This window comes from Falco punctatus (genome assembly GCF_963210335.1).
Source record: "Falco punctatus genome assembly, chromosome: 8".
Lineage (NCBI taxonomy): Eukaryota > Metazoa > Chordata > Aves > Falconiformes > Falconidae > Falco > Falco punctatus.
In genome coordinates, this window is record NC_137588.1 from 14,582,823 (window position 1) to 14,608,431 (window position 25,609).

The following is a 25,609-nucleotide window of genomic DNA, read 5'->3' on the forward strand; positions in this document are numbered from 1 at the left end:
AATATAAATTAAATATAGACTAGGAAACAAAACAAAGTACACAAAATCACCCATTTGCAAGTAACATAAATTGAAGCTGCACCACAGAAAATTCTGGGGGGGAAAAATGCAAAGCCGGCTGAAATACTACGAAGATTCTCCAGCAGTCTTAAACTCATACACATAAGCCACAAAATGCAGTCATTATTTTGATCAGTTTTCATTACATGGGGATTAAAAGTGAAGATCTGGCCTAATAGAGGGAAGGGAAGAGTGTAATTAATGCATAGGATTTTTACCTGGATTTTAGTAAGAATTCACATGGTGTCACCTCTTGAGAGATTGTTAACCCTATCTTTCATCTTTTACAAAATGAGTTTGCTTTTTCTTCAATACCATCTCCTTTACAACAACGATACCACTGTTTTTCATTTCATCTTAAGGATGCTTTCCCTCTCAACTTTCATACACTACACACCAAAGTTGCATAATGGACTGAGGCAGCACTGTATCTCGAACTTTAAAGTGGGGCAACACAGCAGGAAACACAGCATTCAGCCTGGCAGGACTACATTCTCTATTTAAATCACAAACAGCTGAGCTGAACAGAAACACCTGGGATTTTCACCTCAAGAAAGGTAGCCCACAATGAATACAAATTTTTTGGGGGGTGGGGTGGAACTGTCTTCACAGTCAAAACTAATATAATACTTCCCCCTCCCCAGTCATTAGGGTCTGCCACACAGTTTTCTTAATACCTCCCTCCTCCCCAAAATTACACAAACAGCTTAGAATTATGCACAAAGACACTGCTTCTTTACAGCTTCTGAGAATTTATGATTCAATGATCTAAAAACAATTAGAAACTGTCCAGCAGATAGTCTTCCTTCATATACAACTCATTCAAGCTGGTTTTCACTCAAAATTTGGTAAGGTCGCCCTAAGCTGTGTTTCTCTGGCAATCCTATTCTCTTAAGACCCCATCTTGTGTTGCAAGATTTCTCCCCTCTGCTGGCAACCATAATGACTTGTTCCTAGCCTTTTGTGACAATGTGTGTCCCATGCAGTCCTCTTGCTAGGTCCTAATAATCTTGTATACACAGTCTGAGAAAATAAATCAAAAGAGTCATCTGGTTCAATAAAGAGATTACCAGTTCATTCAAAATGCTACCTCCATCTGCAGAAGTTTAGAAAGAGAACACAGGTGACTCAGACCTCTTCAGCACGTTTAAGAATTCTTGTCAGCTTCTTCAGTGTGTTTTTATAAACAGATGCTCATTTTTGAGCACTTCACACTAAAAATAACTTCAGAAGAACTCAAAATCAGCTAGCCTTAATTTGACTATGAGGAAACAGGTATACATATTACTTGAAGACTCCAAAAACTGTATTTAAAATATGCTTTTTTTAGAGCACAAAGATAAAATAGGTTATAGACTAGAACTCTGTCCATCTTGGAGATAGACCACTTCACTTAGTCAAAACTATGGTGAACATTCCTTTTTTTCCAACAGCAAAAAAAAGCTTCTGTGAAGAGTAAGAAGAAATAAAGGAGGTTCCACCAACAGTTTAAATCACATACACCCTCTCATTATGACGGCGTTTCACCGAATTAAAAAAAGGATAAAGAGGATCAATGCTAAGAAAGCGATTTATTATTTGAATTTTTGATTCTCTAGTACAATTTTCTTCTGCAGCCTTTTGTTTCTACATATATTTCCTGAAGAATGTTGCAAACCCTTACTTTGAGGAAGGGACTTTAAAAACCAAAATATTTTAAATCATTTTATGCAATTGTATTTCTCTAGCTTTACCTGTTTCTTCCCACATTCACAAAATTTCCTGTACTCTTCCCCTTTCCTTATAGTGAGTGACTCAGCATTTCTGAGGTATTCAGGCCTAATCCCACAAACTACCCATATGGCTTATATTCTTCTAGCCACTATAATGAAGTTCCACAGAAAGGTGTCTACTAAATAATGGCCATAGGGAGTATATCCACATCATATGCCTATAAACGTTATATTAAGGCTGACAAGAAAATACAGGTTACATGATGTATGGTTCCAAGAACAGTAAAAAAAAAAGAAAAAAAAATAGTATTTTTTCTTCCTCAGCTGTCCACTGTGTATGTATAATAGGTCATCATATTTGTCTTTACTTTTTTCACATGCTAAAAATCAATCCTAAATATAGACTTCTTTGTTTACCTAACTGTAAAGGTATTTTGGCTATTTCTTTTTATTACCAATGTGGGAGACAGCAAAATCTTGCAAGTAGGATTCATTACAATACAGCATTTAATTCTGGGAAAGGATAAAAGCAAGCACTAAAAAATTACAACAACACCCCAAAAAAAAATCAAAACCTTCTTGTATCTTTCACAAACCAATTGCACCGTGTTTTCTTTATGGGTTATTTTCCTTTTACATCCCAGGCAGTCTCCCTGCTCCCCATTACTTGCATGAAGAAATTACTTCATGCAAGGAAAAACACAAGATGAAAATCTGCAGCAGGAGGAAAGCCCTCCATGGTGTTGTGGAGGAAAGACATGCAAAAATCAATCCAGGCGAGGAACATAATCAACCCTTTCCTTCAATTACATGGATCAAAGCAATAGAATTTTCATGCCAGAAGAATGAAGTCAACATAATGTCACTCTCCACGAAGCCCCAAGCTTAAAGAACTCTTCCTGTGGGAAAAACTGCAGTGTTAGCATTCTCTGCGCTTAAAAGGGACACAGTAAGTAGAAAGGAGATCCACTTTACACAATACTCAGCAGCAAGCATACCCAAGGAAATCAATACTGATTCTGTCAGCACTGATTTCTGCAGAGCTTTACCCCAACAGGTAAAATATAAGGTAGGGCGTAGGAAGGATAGGCAACAGCAGCAACATTCTTGTGGGCAATGCTGGGTGAGCGAAGAGACTGGCGGACATTCTCCTCCATGGATTCCCAAGAAAAAACTCATGTAGAAATACAGAGGAAGCACTATTCCCAAAGGCAGGCCTGCAAGCACTTACAAATCTCTTTCTTCCCACACACCCCTCCAAAGAGAACAGAAAGTCCCTAGTTTTTAAGTTTATTTAAAAGAGTGGTCTCACTTTAAAGGTGTATTAGTTCTGAATGTAGTATTCTCTTAAGTAGCTCCAGATACCAACAACTGAACAGTTTTTCTGTGCCGTCCATAACATATTGGTCCATTCAGATGCATCTAGAGGTGCATACTGGTATGGCAAGTTCAGTAAGCTAGGAAGCAACCTTTCTTCCTATTAAAACATCAAAACTATACAACCATCTCATCTTTTTTTCAAAGATTACACAGTGCCTCCATATTAATTCCACATCTGAAATGGTACATAATCAATACCAACACAAGTATATATAATGCATAATAAATTAACTTTCTAAAATTTCAAAAAGAAATGCAATTCAATAGGTAATACCATACACACTCATGGGCTTGCTACCTTTTCTACCATGGCAATCTACTCCTATACAAACCATCTTTACCTTCGCTTTACCCTTTTAACCTGCGGGAAGAAATTAATTTTTTAAATAAAAATCTATAAAAAAAGGATGGAATCACTTTAAAGGGTGCCTCTTAAGTGATATAGTTTAAAATAGGTTTACTTCTTGCCAAGTTATTTCACAAAACCAAAATTTGTTCAACCCCATGCAATTTCAGAAAAAAAATTACTAATATTTCATTTTACATAGATGCAGATAGATCTTGTCATTACAAATGAAAAATACAAGTATTATCTGACAAAACCCAGTAACATTTTACAGTGGCCTTCACTGATCATACACTGGCAGGAAACCAATACTGCGTTTATTAGGTAGTGCATGATACACTCAAAGCCAAGTAACTCATACTGTAAGTTCAGGATTCTACAGAAACTCCCTATGCAGACATTTTTGCAGTGTAGAGCTATTTTGGAAGAAGCACTGAGCTGATGATGGTATATCGTAAGTCAAGACACAAGATTCTATGCTGATCAAACAAGTCAACTTTACATAATTCCCATTTGTTTTATCTACAGTTCAGTGTCTGAACCATCCTGAAATTCAAAATAATTATTTTTAAATTAACACAAGGGAAATTATATTCTTGTTTAATTACATGTCCTCCTTTAATTCCTAAAAATGGTGGTAAGGACCACCATAAAGTCTCAAAGATCTACATAACAAAACATTCAAACAGTTCCACATCACATATTACAATTTTGAAAACTCTGCAGATGAGCCTCTTTTTACCCTACCTTGTCATGTTTCTGCTGGTGCCTTGCCCTGGTATTCAGGATATGGTAAGGGGTTTCAGAGTCTCTGTTGATGTAATAGATTAGTCTTGAAGGCAGTGTGACTTCTTTTTGGATTACATTGCTGTAACTGTTATTTTTACTGTTACTGCTTTTATTCTGTTGAAATGTATTCTCTTCATCTGCCAGTACTCCTTCTATATCGCCTGCCATTTCATTCCAGTGCAGGTCTGAGGAAGAAAGATATGCCAGCCATGAATTAGATGGCAGAATGTGTTTGCTTCCATAAAAAAGCTACATAATTCAGCTTGCAGTATTCTAATCACTTAAGCAAACAAAAAGATAGCTTACTCATTGAGCTAGATCTGATTCACTTTTCACACACAAAATTATTTCAGGAATTATTTATTTAAATGCATATACATTTTCATATGCAGTCATGGAGTATAAATATTTTAATGCCTCAACCTCCAAGAGGAAAAAAAACCCCAACTTAATGGATATGTAATTACCCCCTACACCCTCTTTGATAGCCAAGATAGTTCTCTTCTCTCTCTCAGACACACACATGCAAGAAAAAAAAACCCAAAAAAAACCCACCACAAATGTATATCTCCAAAAGGCTAAGAACACTCCTCATGTTCTTAAGAAAAACTGAATTCACAGTCCATGGACACCGAATGTTAATCAATTCTCTTACATAATACGAAGTTTTCTGCCTCTCTCTTTTTAACTTTGACAAGAACCCTTTTCTTCAGTGGCAGCTTTTCAGATGAAATCGGTAACCTTTCTCATTAAAATTTCAGGATGCAGTCAATCAACGAGCAACGCAACAGTAATAACATGATGCACAAACCGACTATACTCAGCATTCCATATGTATCTCTACATGCAATCAAAAGCAAGCCCAAAAAACCAACCCCAAACAAATCAATTAGCTTCCCAGCCAGATCCCCGTACAGATGCACCCCAACACACACGAAAACCACCTAAGCCTTTTTTTTGTCGCATATCTCACCAGCGTGTTTCACCCCATCCTCTACCCGAAACACTGCAGCACTGGCTTCAGGAGACCGGGGGGAAACCTCACATTTCTCTTTTCCTGTGCACATGCCAGCCAAGGAAACATTCACCGAGCCCCGGTTTTCTACACGCCGAAACAGAGGCGCACACAGAGCTGGAAGGGGCGGAGGCAGACACCGTTCAGGGGAGAGGGATGTTACGGGGGTTTATCCCCCGGGGCGGCGGCAGCGGGGCCGGGGAGGGGGCGGACGGGCCCGAGGAGCAGCAGCCGCCTCACGCACACCAGCACACACGTCCCCCCGCCATACCCACCGGCGGCCGCTGCAGCCGCGCGGGCCCGGGGGCAGGAGGAGCCATGGAGGAGCAGGAGCAGCGAGACGAGGCGGCCGAGGAGCGGCAGGAGCGCGGGGCGGCAGGCGGCGGCGGCGGGGAGGCGGCGGCCACAGCGAAGCTGCCGCAGGGAGATGCTGCCGGGCGGCTTCATGGCTCATAGCGCCCCGGGGCGGGGCGGCGCGGGGGCGGCCGGCCGGGAGGCAGTGCGGCGCCCTCGGCCCAGGAGGGGCCCGGGCGGGCGCAGGCGAAGCGCGGCGGGCGGCTCCCCGCGGCGACACCCGCCCGTCTGGCTCCTCTCCTCAGCGTTACGGGAGACCGTTACCTCAGCGCGAGGGCGGGCGGGCAGCGGCGCGCGCGCACCTTCCCCTTCACACACACGTCCCCCCTCCCCCCCTCCCCGCCCGGCTCCAACCGCCAACCCCGCGGCGGGCGCACGCGCACCGACCTCGGCCCACGGCGGGGCCGCGCAGCCGCCGTCCGCTGCGCCGCCGGGCGGGGGCAGGCGGCGGGGTGTCGGGCCCGGCCAGCGCTGCCCGCGGCGGGGGCAGGCGGCGCCCCGCGCTGCCCGGGGGGGCGCCGGGGCTCGGCCTGGGGCGGGCAGGGGGCACGCGCGGGTCCCCGGCCCCGAAGCAGCTGCGCGAGGCGAGCTGGGAAACGCCCCGCCGCTGCCTGGAGCGCCGTGCAGAGCGGGCCGTGCAAACCGGCACCGCTGAGCGAGGCTCGGCAGAGCCTGCGAGGGACCGGTCCCCTGAGGGCAGGGGCCGGGCTCCGCGCCCGGGGCTCAGCGGGGGACGGGCGGAGGGGGATGCAACGCACTCGCAGGCCGGTGTGCGGCTGAGACTGCGGGGGGCCCTCCCCGCCGCCCCTGCCCTCCCCTCTGCTCCCCGCTGGTGTGGAGAGCCAGGCTCCCCTCTGCTGCCCCTCAGCGCTGCCAGCCCACAGATCGGGCCTTGCTTCCCCCTGCTTCCGTCCCTGTGACCGCGGCCAACCCGCGATGCGAGGGCTGTGGCAGTGAGAACCAAGCGTTACCAAAGCAGCGTGTCTGTACTGACACAGAAAATGGACGTGTGCGCAACCAACACAAGACGAGCAGTGCAGGAGGGTGCACGGTCTGCACCTGGTGTACACCTGCCCGCGCTCGCTGTGCACAGCAGCAGACACCGGACCACGAACAGAAAGACAAGACGTAGCAGTACATTTCTGCACAGTGAGTGGTATCTCTTATACTCCAGCATGCCTGGGGTGAGCCACCACTATGAAGAATATTTGCAAGGATAAAAATAACTTCAAACTCATATGAGATTAATCTGCTACTTTGTATTTGTTCCATGGCTTCAGGAGTCGGAAAACCTGAAGCTCAGTTCAGAGGCAAGATTAGATACTGAGTTCTCAGTGCACATTTTGTCCAGCAGACTTCTAACACTCAAGAATAGATAGGTTTTATTTTGGTGAAGGTCTCACCGCTGAGGAAATAAAGATGTTTCTCCTTTTTGTCTGGATATTGCTTTTGTCAGTTTATTCCTTCTAATCTGAGTCTTCTGTGCACCACGTGGATTGCCAGAAAGATAGGAATTTTCTCTGCTTTGCATAATTTTCTTTAGATTCCAGCTGGAATTCATTATAATTGTTAATTTAGAAAGTACAAGCAGTTTAACAAATCATTGCTGTGTAGACTATTTCATAGAAATACTTAAAAAAAAATTAATTCTGAATTCTCATCCTGGTCCAATAGGTGCTACTTGTGGAAGCTCAAAATCTAAGCGCTCAACAGCAGACAAACACATAGAAGACACAGACCCATGAGATGACCAGGTGTGAAAAGTAACAGAAAACATGCCTTAGGATTTCTCTATTGTCTGGGTCTTGGGAGAAATATGTACCAGTTTTCTGTATAAAATGGCCTTCCTTATGCTTACACTCCCAGACACATTTCATGCAGCCCACATAGCCCAGCTGTTCCTCATCATTAGATATTACTAGAACAATTCAAGCAACAGCATCTCCTGTTCTCCCCATAAACATACAAACAGATAGAAGGACCAGTCATAGTCACTGCATGTCAGTGCATCTAGCTCTAAAATAAGTAAATATAGTTTAAGAAAATATTTTAGAAGCAAAGAACAAAAGAGTAGAATGATCACAACATCAAAATAATAGAATCCAGAAACTAACTTTCACCAAACAACAAAAATGAACAAATCTAGCAACAACAAATCCCAGAAACACCTGCTCTCTGAAATGATCAGTTCTTATTTTTGCTGTCAAGATTTCGAGGGGAGAAAATAATGATTGCCTCTTTCTACAAAAGTTGTCTAGGGCAAAGATTTTGTAAAGTTCTTTTAATTCATGTACAAGTCTGCAACAGAAATAATCACCTGAATAACCATCTGAAGCAGACATGCCTACTCTCCCAGTTGCTGATGGACATGTAAACTCAAGCTGTGTCTCATAAACCTACAAACCATCAAATACTCACACGCAGTTCACAGAGCGCAATCAGCTCAAGATAAAATTCCCCAATAGCAATGACAGCTGCTTTTTTTTTTTAAAACCTGCTTTCATCTCTGAAAGACACTATGAAATAATCCCAGATAGATTGCACTGCAGATGTCTGAAAACAAAATACCAGAAGCATGGATTATCATAGCAGCATCTGTACCAAATGAAAGAAAAGGGAAAGTCCATGTCAGGCACACAGGAAACTGCTGGTAGTGCTTCAAGACTGGTGAGGGAGCAAAGGCAAACTATGCAAGGTATATACATGCTGTCAATCTGGGTGATAACTAAACTTCACATCACATCTCCAGATGATTGTCCAGAGCTTTTAAATTCCCTCCTCCTTTACCAGGATGGGGCACGGTGAGCACATGGCATGAAATCTTGTAATGCTACATTTCAAAGTAAAGCAGGTTCAGATGCAAAACTGCTGATCATTGACAGGCAGTCGGTAAATAGTCCAGGCTCTGTTAACCTAATAGTAAAGATACAGCCATCCAACACGATCAAACGCCTTTTCTGATACCACCTGAAAAAAGAAGCCACCTTATCACTTGACTTGGGAAAGCCTCTATGCAGAATACATTTTTAAAGAACTTACCCCTTTGCAAGGCATAAATAATATTGATCTTGCTGAGTGAGCACAGTAAGACTGCGTCTTCCTAGGTAATAAAGAAAACTTATAAATTTCAGCAGTAGTCTCTTACCTAACACTTATTTCAAGAATCCAGTTAGGGCCTTTAACAAATGAGCAGATGGGATGTTCCTCACAGAGACAAACTGTCTACCATTTTAATAGAAAGAGGAATATTTCTGTTGCAGATGGAATATGAAAGAGACAAGTTCAAGAGATACAAACATGGATGACTCATTTATCAAAAAATTCTTTGCAAGGATTCCGTAAGTACACTGGCTATCAAGTTTACAATAGTGATGATTATTACAGAAGAGGAAACCACAATATCAAATATTCAGTCTAACAGGAGGTTAAGCATAGAAGACTCACATAGTTACTTTGGTGTTAACAGGTGATACCACTTGGGCAGCTCAAGACTGGCCTTGGGTGATGAAGGATGTAACACCATAGGGAACAGGCAGCACAAACAGCAGAGGCAGCCATTGCTGGAATCTGCTATCAAGGAAGTGCAGCTGTCAAGTATAATTATGATTTATTCATATTACCATAGCATGAGCAGGCCCAGCCATAGACCAAGGTCCCGCTGTGCTCTGTGCTGTAAAGACACAGGACAAAATGGCAGGCCTGTTAGAGACATTTCCTTTTGATTTGCAATAGTAAATAACCCAGCCAGTGCTGTAAATAACAGAAGAAACATAACAACAGCTCTAGGAGGGGTACCAAGCACACTACCGGTCTAAAAGGTAACTACACAGGGGACACTGAACAACAATAGGACCTCATTAGCTGGCACATAACTAATCCACATAAGCTGTAATTTGCATGCAAAAAAATGGTGGTAGCCATTTTCTGTTTCTTAGCAGGGGCTTAACAGCTAAGACAAAGCTATACTGAAACTTCATGCCACTCGTATTTCCTTACTTCATATCACATGCAATGTGAGTACAGATAATTTACACTTGGAAGAAACATGGTAATTGCAATGAACAATGCATTACATTGGTATAACTTTTTCTTAATCATACCTGTTTGAATACTCACTGATTCTCCATATTCAGCTATTCTCAAATTGCTCCTCAGTCGTCATTGTGAGAATATTTCTATATGGTTATTACAATTTTTTTTAAAAAAAAAATGACCATCTCTTGCTATACATCCCACCACCTAACAGCTCAGCAGCAGCCCAGCATTTAGTCAGAGAAAAATAAGTACTTTTCATTTATTTTGTTTCTTTTAGCTTCTTTAAATACTTTTTAGCAACTGGGGGGGGGGAGGGGGGGGGCGGCGGCGGCGGCGGCGAGCATAAGTGTTGCAGTAACACAACAAACACATAAAACAAGACTCAGGAAACAGACCACTGGCTCTAGATTCTTCTGAAGCAAGCATCGCTTTCCAAACTATAGATCCAACAGAACAGGGTTTCCATGCTCTTCACTTTTCCATCTTCTTTATTTCAACCTTGTACTCTTCAGAGGAAGAGCTTTCTCTTGTTACTGTGTAGTTCAACAGAGCCCAAAACCCAGCTTTCCCCTCCAGGTACAATAGTGGAACAATGTACAATATCAGGCACAACACTATTTTAAACACAGTAATACTATAAAATAGAATACAGTAAAAATGCTGTTTCCCCATCAGAACTGCCATTCATTTGCCAAGATCTGTGTGCACATCATCGTTAACTACTCCTCTCACTAGTGGTACTACACCAATGAACTCATTTGCAAGTACCATATGCTGCAGCACACCAGGTTAGAATATACATACTGGCAAGGATATATTTGCCAGCCCCCTCCCCACGATATTGTGAAATGTTATTGATAAGGTCAAGTGAAGAATCTAAGATGATAAAAAGAATTTATCTTACCAACATTCAGCCAGGAAGAGAACACAGCTGTGCTGCTAATAGCAAACAAGTTGGAGGTTTTATTAATTGCAGTTCAATTTGTATCCAGGTATAACTTAGCATCAGTAATCTTCTTCTGATTGAGGGAAAAAAAATATTTTAATAAACCACACCAGACTAATTTCAGCATTAATTCACAGTGTACTCTTGGATAATTAACTAAGCATTCACAGCCAAAGGATTTTACAAGTTGTTTAGTAGGATCCCTCAGCAACGTTTAAACAACTGCACATAAGTCGTTGTATACAAGGTACTGCAGTGAGGTATTTTTGCTGTCAGTGGAAATAATATGATACTAAAGGCTCCAGTTATTCACCATATTGTCCAATTTAGAGCAGCAGCAGAAACATGCTGGTCAATGAGGCTACCTAGAACACATTTGTCAGCTGTTCTGATACAGCTATACCTAGCAAGTAAAACACATGCCACCAGCAGAAAAAAAAATGCTTCTCTTCTAATAAGGAAGCACTTCTAACTGTGGCTGTGACATCAGCCTGCCCCTTGCTGGCTCGTTTCACTTTTGCGAGTTAAAACATGAACATAGCATCAAGAAAGAAAGATGGGGCGACAGAGGAAATCTTGCTTAAATAGGTGCTTTCATTTATATTTCCTTCAAACTAAAACCATGGAGTTCACATCCCATGGACTTGCCACAGCGAGCAAACACTTCCAGTTGGTAGGTTGTAAAAAAGCAGATTGCAGCTATTCCAGCACAGCGTTGCAAAGTGGAGGGAAGATATCATCACTCTTCCCCTGACCCACTTGCACATGCACAGAGGAGAAAAGGGCTGCACTGGATCTCTTGAGTTATCAAGTCTAGCCCCCAGCTACCACTGGCTATTCTGTCACACAGTTCCTTTCATACATTGCATTTAAAAGCAATTGGGGTTTTTGCCCTTCTACTACCCACTGGAAGGCTGTTCCAGGAGCTCATTATTAGAATCACTAAGTAAATCCTCCTACTTCCCAGCCTAAATTTATTCATACCTAACAGAAACCCATTTGTTCTTGTGCCAACACTAGCATTAATAGCTCATTCCCCCTGCTGGTAGAAATTACTAGACTCTTGATGCTTACAGCATCTAAGCCCAAGTGATAGGCAAAAATTTCATGAGACTGTAGTTGAAAACATAAAGGATGTTACCTTCAGCACAGAATGCCCCCAAATAGCAAGGACTGCATTAGCTTGAGAAGCAGAAGGAACATGGCTGTGCCAGTACAATGTATGCACGAGCTACTAAACCTCACCGGGAAACAGAACTTACTAGCTACAGCTACTATTTACTACTTGGAAGCTGGTTCACTGGGCATAGACATGCAGCATTTAAAGGTTTTGTAGTTGCTTTTCTTATGTTCACCCAAAAATAAAATATAAAAATTCTTCTTCTAGTAATTTGCAGATGCTAAGGCTGCTGCTCAATTAAGAGACTTCTACGCAGCCTTGCCTTCTACACAGCCTTGCCTTCAACAGAGACACCTGTGCTGATGCTGCTGTCATCCTATGCTATAAAAGGTAGGTAAAATGCCGAGAAGTAGCAATGTTAGTCAGATGAGGAAAATCCTGGCATTTCCATAAAGTGCAGCCCTACGAAATAGGGGGAAAAAAATAAATACAAACTGCTATATCCAATTAGGCATCCTGCCTTTTCTCCATAGACAAACTTGGACCAGTTTCCTTGCTCCTTTCCTAATTAGGCATAGGGATGAATCAGACATGAAATACACTATCCTGAAAGATTCCTATTTGAGGGTGTATCTACCATTTGGCACTGATTCCTCTAGAAAGCCTAAAACATTTAGCTGTAATTTCTCTGGAGAGATGGTCTGAATTTTTAAGAAAAATCAATGCAAAGATTTATCAAAGTGTTACACTAAAGTCCTAGGGTGTCCCCAACATATTTGAGTTACTAGAATATATTTTTTGTCATGTAAATAACTTTCAGTGTTGGATGCGGATCACAGATTGATGTGTTATCATCCCCCTCACCAAAGACCTTCTAAACGAATTTCCTTACAAGTTTGATATTCGACCACAGAAAGTCCTCTTTTAGCTTTTCCTCAACAATCAGTCTGGACCTATGGATTCCCAGATTTTAAAGAGGTCAGTCACAGATCTGGTGATTCTCATGACCTATCTGCCAAAGACAGCATCTGGTAATGTCAACATCGCATCAAAATTATGCGCAGATCCCAGTGAATGCTTTGCATGATTTCTGCTATTAATACCTTGAGCAGATTCTTGCTTTCTAAGGAAGCTCCAGTAAATTTTCAGTCTCCCAAAGCACAGAAAGAATCACAGCCCAATAATATTTTACTAGTTTACTAGAGCTGAACAGCCAGGGCCGTAACGCAGGGGATTAGTTCTGCTTTGTCAGCTTGGTACAAAGGCAAATAAGACCCCAAAGTCTTTCCTGATGCAGTGTGCACCCCTCAGTCTTCTTGCTAATTTTCTAGACAAAAATCTCAGCCACAAATCTCTAGAGCATAAAAACTTCGATTAATCCCTAAGTTGTCACAACCATGGAAGCGGATATTCCTCTCTCACACCCACAGAAGCCACACACAGCCTGACCATGTGGATTGTCCTTCAAGAACCCACACTTGGGGGTGGTGAAATTATGCCCTTTACCTCGCTGCTTCCATTCTTCCTCTCACCCACATGAACTCACACTTAGTCACCCTTCAAAAATCTTATTATTTCTCTATATGCATATGTTCCCCATGATTTTCTGGAGTTGCTTATCCCACTAGTTAACTATAAGTTTAAACATACGTTATTATTTGTTGTTACTATGGAAATGTACCTTTTTTTTTTTAAGACCTCCTTGGAAATTAAAACAGCAGTATTTTATCCTGCATGGAGTATCTTTGTAGCATACATGATTGAAAAAGTGCTCGTTTTCCTGTACTACCCCCCACCAAGAATGCATTTATTATTCAAAAGCCATACTTCCAAACTAACTTTTTCAATTATTAGTTACAAAACTGCTTCTTATGGGGAATTAATTAATTTGCTTTCCTCTCTTAAATTCCATCCATATCTTATGGCTAAGATATGCTCCAACTTTGATCATCTTTCAGTTTCTCATCCTTTTCATCCTGCCTGTGAGCACCAGAAGCCCCATAAATAAAGAAGGAGGTCACTTTCTTTCTCAAGGCTGTTGCCTTGAGAAACCAAAGGCTTCAATGCATAATGATGCCAGGACAACTTCTTGCTGCAGACGAGCTAAAATGGCATGACAAAATTGTCTGTATGCATACACGTGCCAGCTAATGTTTGAAGTGAGACATCACCGAAAGCAGTTCACACCTCCAATTGAGGTTTGGTTGCACCAACTATACTATCACAGTTAGAGAACTTCACATAAATGTTAAGAAAACTATAGGTATACATTAACATGCAGCAGAAAATATTTGCTCATTGTAAGCAACTCCAGATAATTAGCTGCTCCTACTTGTAGCTGAAAGGGATCAGTTTGCTGATAATCAAAGCATTGCAAGCGTCAAGTGCCTGAGCAAGAACCAAAATCAAAAGAAATCTCACCTCTGATTAAACTGGGTTTCAGACCAAACCCTCTTCCCGTAACGCATACACAAAACTTGGATCACAGGGCTACAAAATAAAGAATTTAGTCACAGAAACTTGAATTATTCTTTATTTTTATTACTGTTCTTATGTGCCGATACTGCATGTGGAGCTTAGGGTGCAAAACAATTTCTTAAATAAACAAACAAATACACTTCAACTCACAGAGTTTGGTGGATTGAAGCATTAAACAGCAGGGAAGCATGCCCAAAGGTACACAGCAGATTAGCTGCACAGTCCAAAGGACAGTGTGACCTCTGCAGGCCAAAGGCAATTCAAGGCCCTTCCCACTGGACAGTGTTTTCCTGCCTTTATATTATTTTAGCCCCATCCCAAAATTTATGTTGCTGTCCAACACAGTTGCATAATCAATGAACTTCCATTTACCAGAGATCCTGCTGAGCACAAAATGTCTCTTTCTTCATTCTGCCTACAGATAAATTGACTTTTCTTGTAGCAGAGAAAACTGCCTCTAAACAGTCACTGCCGTCCGTTGGTTTGGTGACTGTTTAAGCAATACAAAACTTCTTCACAACATGGTACCTCCTACAGTCTTTGTGGAGGAAATAACAGTAGCTGAATGGATATGGAGAAAGAGCATCACTGTAATAAAAAAAAAAAAAACAAACAAACAACTTAGAATGAAAGCAATGTAACCAGAGTTATATCATCTCTTACATTATTTTGCCAAGTAATGATGACAAGAAATTCATGCAATTCTTTTTCTGTTTTAAGGAAGGTTGGCCACTCAACAGCATAGCTCAAAATGTCAGCCTGCTTTATGATAGCTGAAGAATGACCCTAGTTTCTTGACCCCAGTTGTTTTAAACTTGACTTTCCCACTCTGCACTGCAGTGCAGCATCCAGACCCGTGTAAAATAGCACAGGTTACCACCTGGGAGCTGCCCTGCTTGAAACCTCTTCCTGGTTTCCACATGCATTTAATGATTTCTAGTGCGAGAGCAGCCCTTACAGATGTGGGCATATGGTAACAGCCCTCAGTCTAGGCTTAGATAAGCACATGAACAGGTTTAAGTGCCATTTAAATACTGGTTTCTAGAACCCTTCTAGAATCTGTACTGGTAGCACTAATGTGTTTATCCAGTCAGGCTATAAAACATTATTTGGCTTCTATGAGCTGCCATGCAGCTGAACTGCAGAGCTCAATTTTAAAATATTTATGATCGTCCTAGCACTTTTATCTTTCCCCACCCCTCCAAGAAAGAAATGAAGAAAGAGTCTTACATTTTCGAATGTAACTGTTTTCTAGAGGGAACCTATGCACTGGGCTGCCAAGCCTGACTCATCCCTACAGACTTATTTCTAGAAGCAGCGTGCACATAGGACTGACAGCAGATCACAAGCTACCTCTTAACTTCCATAGAGATTTTATAGGTTTTCAAGCAACCTAGTAAAAATAAGACACAGTAACCTTTTCTTTACAGTGGGGAACATTAATAAAATTCTCTGTTGCTGTAGTTATGAAGAGGGAGGACTTTTTTATTCATAAAACTAGGTTACTGAGAAAATAATGTGCTCACACAGCAGAGGAATGCTCTCTGAGCGTGCAGAGCTTATTTCCCAGCTTGCTACCACAGCTTAGACTGGACTGCCCCATTTGCCTCTCAGCTATTCCCATCCAGTTCTGGTGCTGGACTCGCAGGGCACCCAGCAGCAGTGACACAGGCCAGGGGTGATCGACCCTGAGAGCTTCTGTACCAGTATCACCATGAGCAGAAATGGGACCTTCTAGAGGCAAGTGAAAAGAGTCAGCACCGAAACGTTAGCAGCTGGTATTGTTAGGAGCATTAAAAAGGGAAACAGCAGGCGGTAACAACAGTAACTTCTAAAAAGTGCAAATACTGGGTAAATAAGCACCTTCCCTTGGGTTTTTTTTTTTGCTAATGCCACAGTATCAGCCAGAATGGGTTAGTATTGCCCATATCACCTATAGGCAGGGAGATCCTCCCAGCTGGCTTACTGTCACAGCAGAGCTTGGAGAAGCTCACAATTGCTGCCTCTCCAGAGGCTGGGTTGCCATGTGGCATCCACCTTGGGCATGGATGGGAGGGCTTGTCTGGTGCAAGTCATCTTGGCAGAGTAAGTCCCTGGGTAAAAGACTCCAAGGGTGTGTAGGGAAAAGGGTTAAGCATCGTGCCTGAGACCTGCAGGGTTTGGGTCTGGTGGCCTTTGCAGGAAATACAAAGACAAGAATGTCCCCAGGTGACTGGCTGCCTCCCAACAGCCCAGAAGGCTCCCCACCACACGCTGGGAGGTAGGTATGTGGGCCAGGCACCAAGCTCCTTCTCTATTCCCACTGCCATCTCCAGCCTCTTCTTTGGAGGAAACTTCACAACTAGGTGAAGATGCTGGTCAGCATTTCTCCAAATTCCCCAGCTCCCTGCTGCCAACCAGATCAGGCGCCAGCACCCCCAGCAGACTTGCTGTTGCAGCAAGGTCACCGGCACACTCACTGCGGTGCTGAGCGGCAGGGCAGGGGCAGGGAGGCTCGGTGGCCGCAGCAGTGGGGTAAGGGCAGCCAGGTCTCCGCAGGTGCCAGGGCGAGCACAGCGTCCTTTTGTCTTTCCCATCCCTTGGCTTCCTGTCACGTTGCTGTTGGAACTGAGGCACCTGCAAATGAAGGTTTGGGTCAGCGTTAGGAGTGCCTACCCTCTTTGAACAGCTGAAGGAAGGGGAGTTTGCTGTTGCTTTCGTGGTGGAGCATCTCTGTTCCATCAAGTGATTTTTCCTGCATCGGGCAAGTGGTGTTTTTCCTGGCCTCTTTCTGGCTCCTCTGCTGCAATGCTATGTTGTCACCTCGATGGAACTGCAAATGAGACAAGAAGTGCCAAGTGCTCATCCAGTGACCCTCATACCATGTCTTTCACAGGTCTCAGCTGTGTCAGGAGGAGACACAGAAAGATCCTTTGCTGCTTTCCCTGAAATGTGTTTTGATGGAAGCAGCTGTAATCTCTTCCCACTTATCCTGCCAAAACCAACCTCCACCCAACACAAATCCCTGGTGGGATCTGAATTAGGCTGACAGCAAGCCCTGTTACTTTTCCAATTGGCATTTGGAGACAGTAGAAATTTCTTGCATTTTTTTCATTTTTACAGTAAAGATGTCCTCAAGGAATTTACACGGGTATCTTTTTGCATTACCTTCCCCAGCAGACATTTCTATCCCAATATGAAAGGCAGCTGAACATCTAGAAGGCTTTTTGCTCAAGGCACATAGTAGTTAGCACACCTTGTGCCAGGAGGGAGAGGATTAGACTCTCCCCAGCCATCTGCTGAATATGCCTTGCCAATGTCAGAAGGGTATTTTGCTATATAAACTGCACAAGGCATATATCCATATACAATTTTGAAATTTAGTAATTTTCCATTGAAAATAAAATCTGGTTTTGCGTAGCACAAAAAGGAGAGGTGGCATGCACCGCAGCACAGCAAGACAGGGAGTGATGTTATTGAATCTTTAATTTTAACTTTGGGCACACTGACACTGGTATGAAAAAAACCAGCCATGTAATGCAAGTTCTCAGAGACTTCACAAATCACCTTCATGATATCCATACTTGCTCAGCAAGATGATTAACCAGCTGAACAGGAAATCTGGAACAGTCATGTGAGATTTAAAACAGAGACTTTGAAATTTATTTGGAGAAAGTAATGCTGCAGGGCCTAGGAGGAAGACACCCGTGTTCTCTCAACTCTCATTTGTTACACCATCCTTCACCAAAGTATTTTCAGTCACAACAGAGAAGTTGTACTCTGCAGAAAGGTAATTCAATTTTCTGGTGGATTTTGATATATTCTTGCATTATGTTTCATTGCAGTCTGGAGCAAAACAGACTTATTTTGGTTTCAGTTGCCTACCAAGGAGGATAGAGCTCCAGCTGCGGAAGAGCCTATGTCTCTCCAGAAGCCGAGCTGCTCAAAAGCTGGCAGGCATCATTACAGAGGCTTCTCCGTGCCTGACCCCATTCCACTTGCCCAGGATTTGGAATTGCTGGGTAGCAGGTACATCAGTACTCTCCAGGCAAATCATGGAGAGCTTGGGAGTAAGGACCTCCAAATATTTAATCCACAGCAATCCACCAGCTACATCCCTCCTGTCAAGCCTTCAAGCAAAAAAGGACCTTAGTGCTTCTCTACCCACAGCACCTAATGCAAACAACAGAAGCAGCAGGAGAAGAGAGAGATGACGACAGACATATAGCCTACTGCCAACCCTTGTCTTATGTCAGGGCAGAAAATGCTTACCCGTAAATTAAATCTTAAATACCAGCTTTCCCCTTGCTCCAATATTCATAGCCTACTAGCTGAATCCTGAAGTAGGATAAGAACTTACCAAAAGTGGCTAAGCAGCCCCAGCATCCACTGATTTCAGAAGCAGAACATAAAATACACTGCAAGGGCTGAACCTGCATGGAGCTTTACACCTAAAAAGACTTTTTTCTAACTCTAATCTTTTTAATTCCTTTAAAATCTATACAACAGCTCTGTTATGCTTCATGAGCCTTGTCACAAATACAAGCCTTCACGTTGGCACATTTTAAAAATAACCAGTGAGTAAGATCCTGTTCTCATTTCTATAAAAACTCCCCTACTGATGATAAAAACTGGTTAATAATTTAACAAAGTAATGTAAGTGTCCTAAAAGTGGCATACAGCCATTTATATTTAAAGAAAGCGCTTAGTTATAGGAGATTAATCTGAGAGAGAGAACAATTATTAAATAGAGAAAACACTTGCAAAATCTTTTGCAGAAACTCCTAGCATCACCTGCCTATGGGCAACCATAGGCTACTTGTTCCTTGTGCTGTCTGCTTTCACGTTTAGAAAACGGCTCCCCTGAGGAAAGGCTGGCTGCTTACAGACTGAAACACTGCTCCACAGGGCGTGAGTGCAGTTTGGCCCATATAATCCAGATCCGAACTCCACCACATCACCCAGGTCCCAGCAAAGTCACAAGAACCATTGAGCCCCTGCAATACAGTTTACAGATCTGAAAGAACTGGAAGGTTTGTGTTTCTTTTGTGGATTCTGGAAGGCTGCTTATCTCCACATTCTCAAGGATCTCCATTTATGTTGAATTCCATTTTTATTGATATTTATTTCAGTTTACTTCAGTATCCTGATCCTCACAAATATCTAGCAAAGACTCGGACCAATGTCCAGACCATCCAAACCCCTGAATGTTAGTCAGTGGGCACCTTTGAGACTGAAGGAGGTCAAAACTAGTGAACATCTTTACAATGTTTCTCTTAAGCATCTTGCCTTACTTTTCCAGCCTTTAAAACAACATAACAGTTAATCATTAAGATATATTGTCAAGAATAACAACTAATAGGAAATTATGGAAAATGGAAAAAATAAATGTGATTTTTCTATATTTTGTTAGTGCATCCCCACATTCTTCACATTTCACCTTACAGGTAAAGGTATAAAAATACGTTAAAATATTTTATAATTGATATCTATATTCCAAAATGTAAATAATTTAACAGGGCTCTTTTATTTTATATATGAATATATATTTCTATTTTAATATGTTACTTTCATTCATCAGACAAGTTAAATTTTATAACCAAATCCATTAATATGGAATACTGAGCTTCTGGATAGCTGAAAGCGAAGCCTGAAAGAAAAATTACAGTTCCAAGGCATTTTCTAATTTGGTTTATAAATAGATGGTTTTGACATACTACTCACAAAAACAAAGCTATAGTTAGCTTGCCTGAGGCAGTGGCGCAGCTGGGAGAAGAACGTACGCTGGCAGCCTAGCTGTGCAGTTGCCTGTGTTGCCATACATGCTATCAAAACACCAGTTAACAACGCAGGAAGAATTAGCATTTTGGCTTGAGGCAGAGTGATAGGAAACAGTCTTGGATTGGGTGTTATCCAACATTTTAACCATCGAAGAAAAGCAAGCTAAATAGATTCTTAATTGGAAGCAGCAGGTAAGAAACACTAATGCAACTAACCTTCTTGGGTGTTTTGGTACAAGGCAGGTAGACTCTTGTGAAAATTACTGTTTCCTGTAGTGAAGTTTTTTCACTGTTGATAACTGTATAGCAAAATAATTTATATATTTAAGTCGAATGAATGGCACAAATATTCTCGGAATACGCATAGTGGAATGGATACCCCCTGCAACGGCACACCCTGTCTGGGGCCTGACCCAGGCTCACTTCTCCCACTGGAGGCTTTTGCATTGACACCAGCCAATTTCAACCCAACCATACGGATAAATATTCTGCTATACCTGCAGCATTCTGGCTCTGAATCAGCACAAAACATCAAAGATTTCAGTTGAAGCTCAGAAGGCCCCTTGAACTGACAGAAGCTTGCTGGTTATCCCTTTGATGATTTGGGCACTAACTTACTGGATTCATGCCCTGTTGCCCTGCCTTGAGTGGAACATCAGCAATCTAAAGTTTATTTCGTATTTATTAACGTGTCTAAACTGCAAAATTAGGATCCACATACAAACTTTCCAAAATCTCAGTTACTTCAACATAATAATTTGAGATCCACCCTTCAATGAAACACTTTCTAGCTGACAAACAAGCCCAGCGCATGCAAAAATACAAATGGATAAAACCTTGATATCAGACAGTAAATGCCATAATTCATGCTATATGCATTTTTTTTTTCAATCAAGAGCCGTGTTCCCTACCCCTTTACTTAATACCACTTTTGACATTAATTTTCAGTGTAGTAGACATCTTATTTTGCAATCACAAGAGAGAAATTCTATGTGTGTTAAGTGATGTAATACCAAGTGGCTGAAAAAGGCCAGGTATCCTCCCACACACTGCTTACAAAATGATTTCTAGTCATCTGAGATGCAGCGTGACCTTCACTTACATCAAATGCATTAGGTTTAAACATTTCCTTTAAATAAAAATAAAAACCACCACAACCTTTCCTCACAGAAGCATCCACACTTAGCATACAACCACCATAATTCATAATTTAGAAACAAAAATTTCCTTCCCTGTAGGTACAAACCTGAGACTGTGATATAAGTGATAGTCCTCTTCTAAGTGTTAGAAACATGAAAATTAAAGTTAAAAACAAGGGTCAACTTGCGCTTGAATTTCACCACTCAGTCCTTTCAAATCCACTTACAGCCTGCGTATTTTGACTGTCAAGACATTGATAAAAGTGCAATGTAGCTCTTTAAAACAGTGCTGAAGAAAAAGAAAGGAGGAAAAAAACCCCACAAACCCACCACAGCTTCAATGCTTTACACAAAATTTCCAGAGGAGTCTGAGGGACTTGCAAGCTCATGTCTTCCCCACCTCTTCAGACATAATTAAAGAATTTAGTAGGGTTCATACAAACTGATGACAACGGAGCTCAGATTCACAAGTCACCTTTTGGCAAATGTTAATTCTTTCCCCTTATAAACTTGATAGAAATGAGTACATTTGCAAAGAAAAAACGCAGCACTATCATCCATAAATGGACTAGGAGAAAGAACTTCAACTGATGATAGAGACTTGTGACAGTATTCAAACAAAAAGATGCCATCTTAAAGGATAAATTTAAATATAAAAGGAGGGACAAACAATGCAAGCTCACACACTGGGGATGTTTGTAACTTCAGGTCTCTGATAAAAATTTATCAAGTTTTTGTTCATAGCAAATTTAGAAGAGACAATGGCAAGTTGTGCTTATCTGTCTAATATTACTGGCTTAGCTGTTCTATAATGGTTTTAATCTACACACCAATGTTTTACAGAGTAACATCACTAATACTTAAGAAACGAGATAAAATGATAAAAGTATAAAAATCCCACTTAACGTAGCCTGGGTTTTTGCACAATGGCAGTAGCCTGCTTTGGAGAAAGCAACAGCAGCACATCAGCAAGGGAGGGCTGTTCCCTCAGCCTGCTCCCCCAGCCCTTCTCATCAAAAGCTATTTAACCTAATTATCAGCAGTGGGAAACCAAACACAAGCTCCTTACAAACACAGGCAAGAGACAACATACAAAAGAAACAAACAAACCCAACAATAATAAACTCACAGCCCGAACAAGCGCAGAAGAATTAAGCCGTAGCAAGTTACCCTCAATATTAGACTTGTAAGATATTTATTAAATCAAATTAATACTAGAGCCAGTTAGAACAAAATATTGGATGTGAAGTAAACAGATACACAAGTCTCAAGCAACAGCAAACGGAGCTCAAAGCAAACAAAATAAATTAAAACCTAGTAAAAATAATCTCATTGAGAACACTGTTCTGATGGAGGATTTTTCAAACAATACAAAAAAAGCCATGAAAAAGAGCATGAGAACTGTACAGACTTGTAACAAATTTATAACTGTAGCAAATAACTATGATGTTTTAGATTTACAGTCACCAAACCCATATAACTTGAAACATTCAAAGGAGAAACAAGGAAAAATCTTCCACTGAAAAAAACCAAACCCAAACTGAACCCCTGTATGATAAAAAGAAGGGAGGGTTAAGCCTTAGGAAGGTGCTTTAACGGACTCATTTTGCCATGGATGCCCAGCAAACCACAGAAAAGCCAAAGTCCCCACAGCTGTTTGTCACAGCCACCTTCTCCTGTGCAGGCTGGGCTCCCCACTAGAAGAAAACCTCCCCTGGCAGAGCTGGGCAAGGTTTCCAGCACCAGCCATTGCCCACAGCCGGCCAGGCCGTGCCAGTGCCCTGGGGATGTACAGCACAGGCAGCCACCCCGTCGCACAAACTGACATACAGGGAACTTGAAACAAAAACCTTTTTATCTGTGAGGGTGGTCAGGTGCTGGAACAGGTTGCCTAGAGAGGCTGTGTAGTGCCCGGGCTTGAAGATGCTCGAAACGGCATGGGACGTGGCGCCGAGGAGCCGGCTTTGGGCTATACATCCCCCCCAAAGTGCACGCCAGCCCCAGCCCTCCCTGCACTCCTGAGAGCTTAGGGGGGACAGTGGGACACAAGGCTTGCCAAAACCTAACTGCCAGATTTGTGTTGTTTCCCCCCACACGCACTAGGATGTGAAACTTTTATGGGGGAAACTGGTTGAAAATGGACTTTCAACCCATTTCTTCCTGTGAATCACAAATTTTTGTTTTCCAACCTACCCTAGAGTTAAATGAAGTGAAGGAAAATACAGGAGTTGACCTACTGGCTGCACTAGGGAGCTTGGAAGGGACGGGTAGACAGTCAAACAAGACCCAAGGACTAGATACAGACAGGTGTGGGTGCCTGGCTCTCCTTTACAGCTTCCATGAAAAGGCAGAGATGCCTATGAAGGCATAGGCAATAACTACACAATTACATAAAAAATTATATTCATGATACAGCCAAATGACAGTCATCACACCCTACCCTGAGAAAATAAAAATGGAGTATTCTGCATTGCAGATGAATTTTTATTTTAAAATGAAGGAGGGAAAAAAATTGCTACACACAGAAAAAGCGAACAGTCTATGTAAAGTTGGAAATAAAAATATGTAAAACAGTTTCATTGCTGTGTTCTCTTCTAAGCTCTAAGAAAAAAAATGTATTTGCTTACCAATGCATTTCACAAAAGCCATCGAACATTACTGTCTAAAATAAGAATATAGAAGATAATTCTTGATAATATTGAACACTTAAGAGTTCTTTACATCCACAAAAAGTGCTGTAAAACATTAACTAATTGTCGTAGGTAAAAATATGCTGACTTTGACTCCAGCATTGTCCTGACCCCAGATTCAATCAGAACTACACTGTGTTGGCAGTAACTCAGGAAATGACAATTTGCTAGAACAGACTGGAAAATTAAATTGTTAGACACATTTGGAAAACCATAAGAGATCTGTTAATAAAAACCCATTATATTTTTAATTGTATGCAGATTTCAGCTTAATGCCACTGAAATCAAAAGGAAAAATGTCTCTATCATCATTTGGGCAACAGATTGATTAGTCATCATTAGATCCAAAATTTTAACAGAGCTTCTTTCAATGTATGGAGAAATGCACTGGTAGCACATACTGCCTTACAACTTTTCTCTTTAGCCTTCAAAAAGATGCACATGCGCAATCTTTTTTGTTATAACCATTTTCCCCCTCTTAGCAGTAGCTGAAGGGATCAAAACAAGCAGCAGTAAAAAGAATCCACATATTAAGCAAATCAAAGGAACATCCCAGAAGAATGATGGAACCCAAGCTGAACCACCCCGGGATGCAGCTACATTTTGACAACTGTTTGCAAAAGTTCAGACAAAACAGAGATAAATACTAAAATAATCCCCAAACCTGAACATTCATTGGTCTAGTCCAGTCTACACTACATCTCTTAGGTCTTACTCCTCACTTCTACCTCCCTCTTCATCTTAAAACTTTAGTGTGATAAAATGCAAGTCATGCCCGTGCATTGCATCCACAAGGGATTCAACATGTGTGCTGAGGACTACACCTACACCCTTCACTACTAAGTCTACAGCACAGCCTCCAGGCCAGCAGTGTCTAAGCTCTCTGCATGAGCTAGCAAGGGTATAATTTGATTCTGCAACTTGTTTGTACAATATTAGTAATTACTAAGTAAGCTACAACCAACATTTTCAGTTGCACCAGTGTCAACATTAATGTGCTGGCACAGCAATTATGAAAAGCTGACCAGCTTTAACACACTTTTTTTTGAGCATATAAGAGATTTAAAAACCTGATTACAAATGCTAATATTTAGGAAGAGCTGTTTTTCAGTTTACCGTAAGGAAGGAACACCAAAGAAAAAGCCTAAATTTAGAATCACTGACACCGTTAAATCACATAAGCTATAATAATGATCTGTGTTCATGTTTCATGAAAAAAATAACGCTTCTGCACTTCAAGAAAATAATTTACTTCCAGCACCACAGAAACACAATAATTTTGTGTATCAAACCACTAATGACTCAAACAAAGCCAAAAATGAACTAAACCGATGCTATTATCAATTTCATTATAACTCTCAAATATTCTAACTTGAACTAGACCTCCACTGTACTTGACACTCTATAAGCATATCATTAATTGCTTCTATTTCCCACAAAAGATGCAATCACCAGACTTAAAATTTGATTACAGTATCACGTTGGTAACTACAGGTTTAGATGGCTGAACAATGCATCTTCAATAAATTATTATTTGACAGCACAACAGTAACTTCGTTCAGCCAACTATATAATATCTAGCTATCTTCAAGTATGGGTTGAAAACTACAACGCATGTCCAGCGATTTTATGACCTACTGAAGTCTTAGGAAACAATATGCCTATGCCTTTCAGCCACTTACGGATCCAAACTGACACATCTGTGTGCATCACTCCTGCAAAAGATCATACTGGTTTAAACAGGCAATGTTACAAACAGCAAATGACTACTAAGTTTAAACAAGGT

The 25,609-nt window shown here is 41.6% G+C and overlaps 1 protein-coding gene across 5 annotated transcripts in view; it reads right to left on the reverse strand.

Annotated features, from left to right (window-relative positions):
• The window catches only part of ADAM23 (ADAM metallopeptidase domain 23), an 80,859-nt gene extending 68,780 nt beyond the window's left edge, over positions 1-12,079 (reverse strand). For 3 of the 5 annotated variants that reach the window (XM_080400176.1, XM_080400172.1, XM_080400173.1), the window contains exons 1-2: positions 5,578-12,079; positions 4,246-4,472 (exon numbers count right to left, since the gene is read on the reverse strand). In XM_080400176.1, coding sequence (XP_080256302.1) covers positions 4,246-4,472; positions 5,578-5,749 — 399 coding nt within the window. In that variant the 5' untranslated portion in view covers positions 5,750-12,079. The other 2 variants (XM_080400174.1, XM_080400175.1) reach the window with 2 other exon arrangements.
• Positions 12,080-25,609: the final 13,530 nt, after the last annotated feature.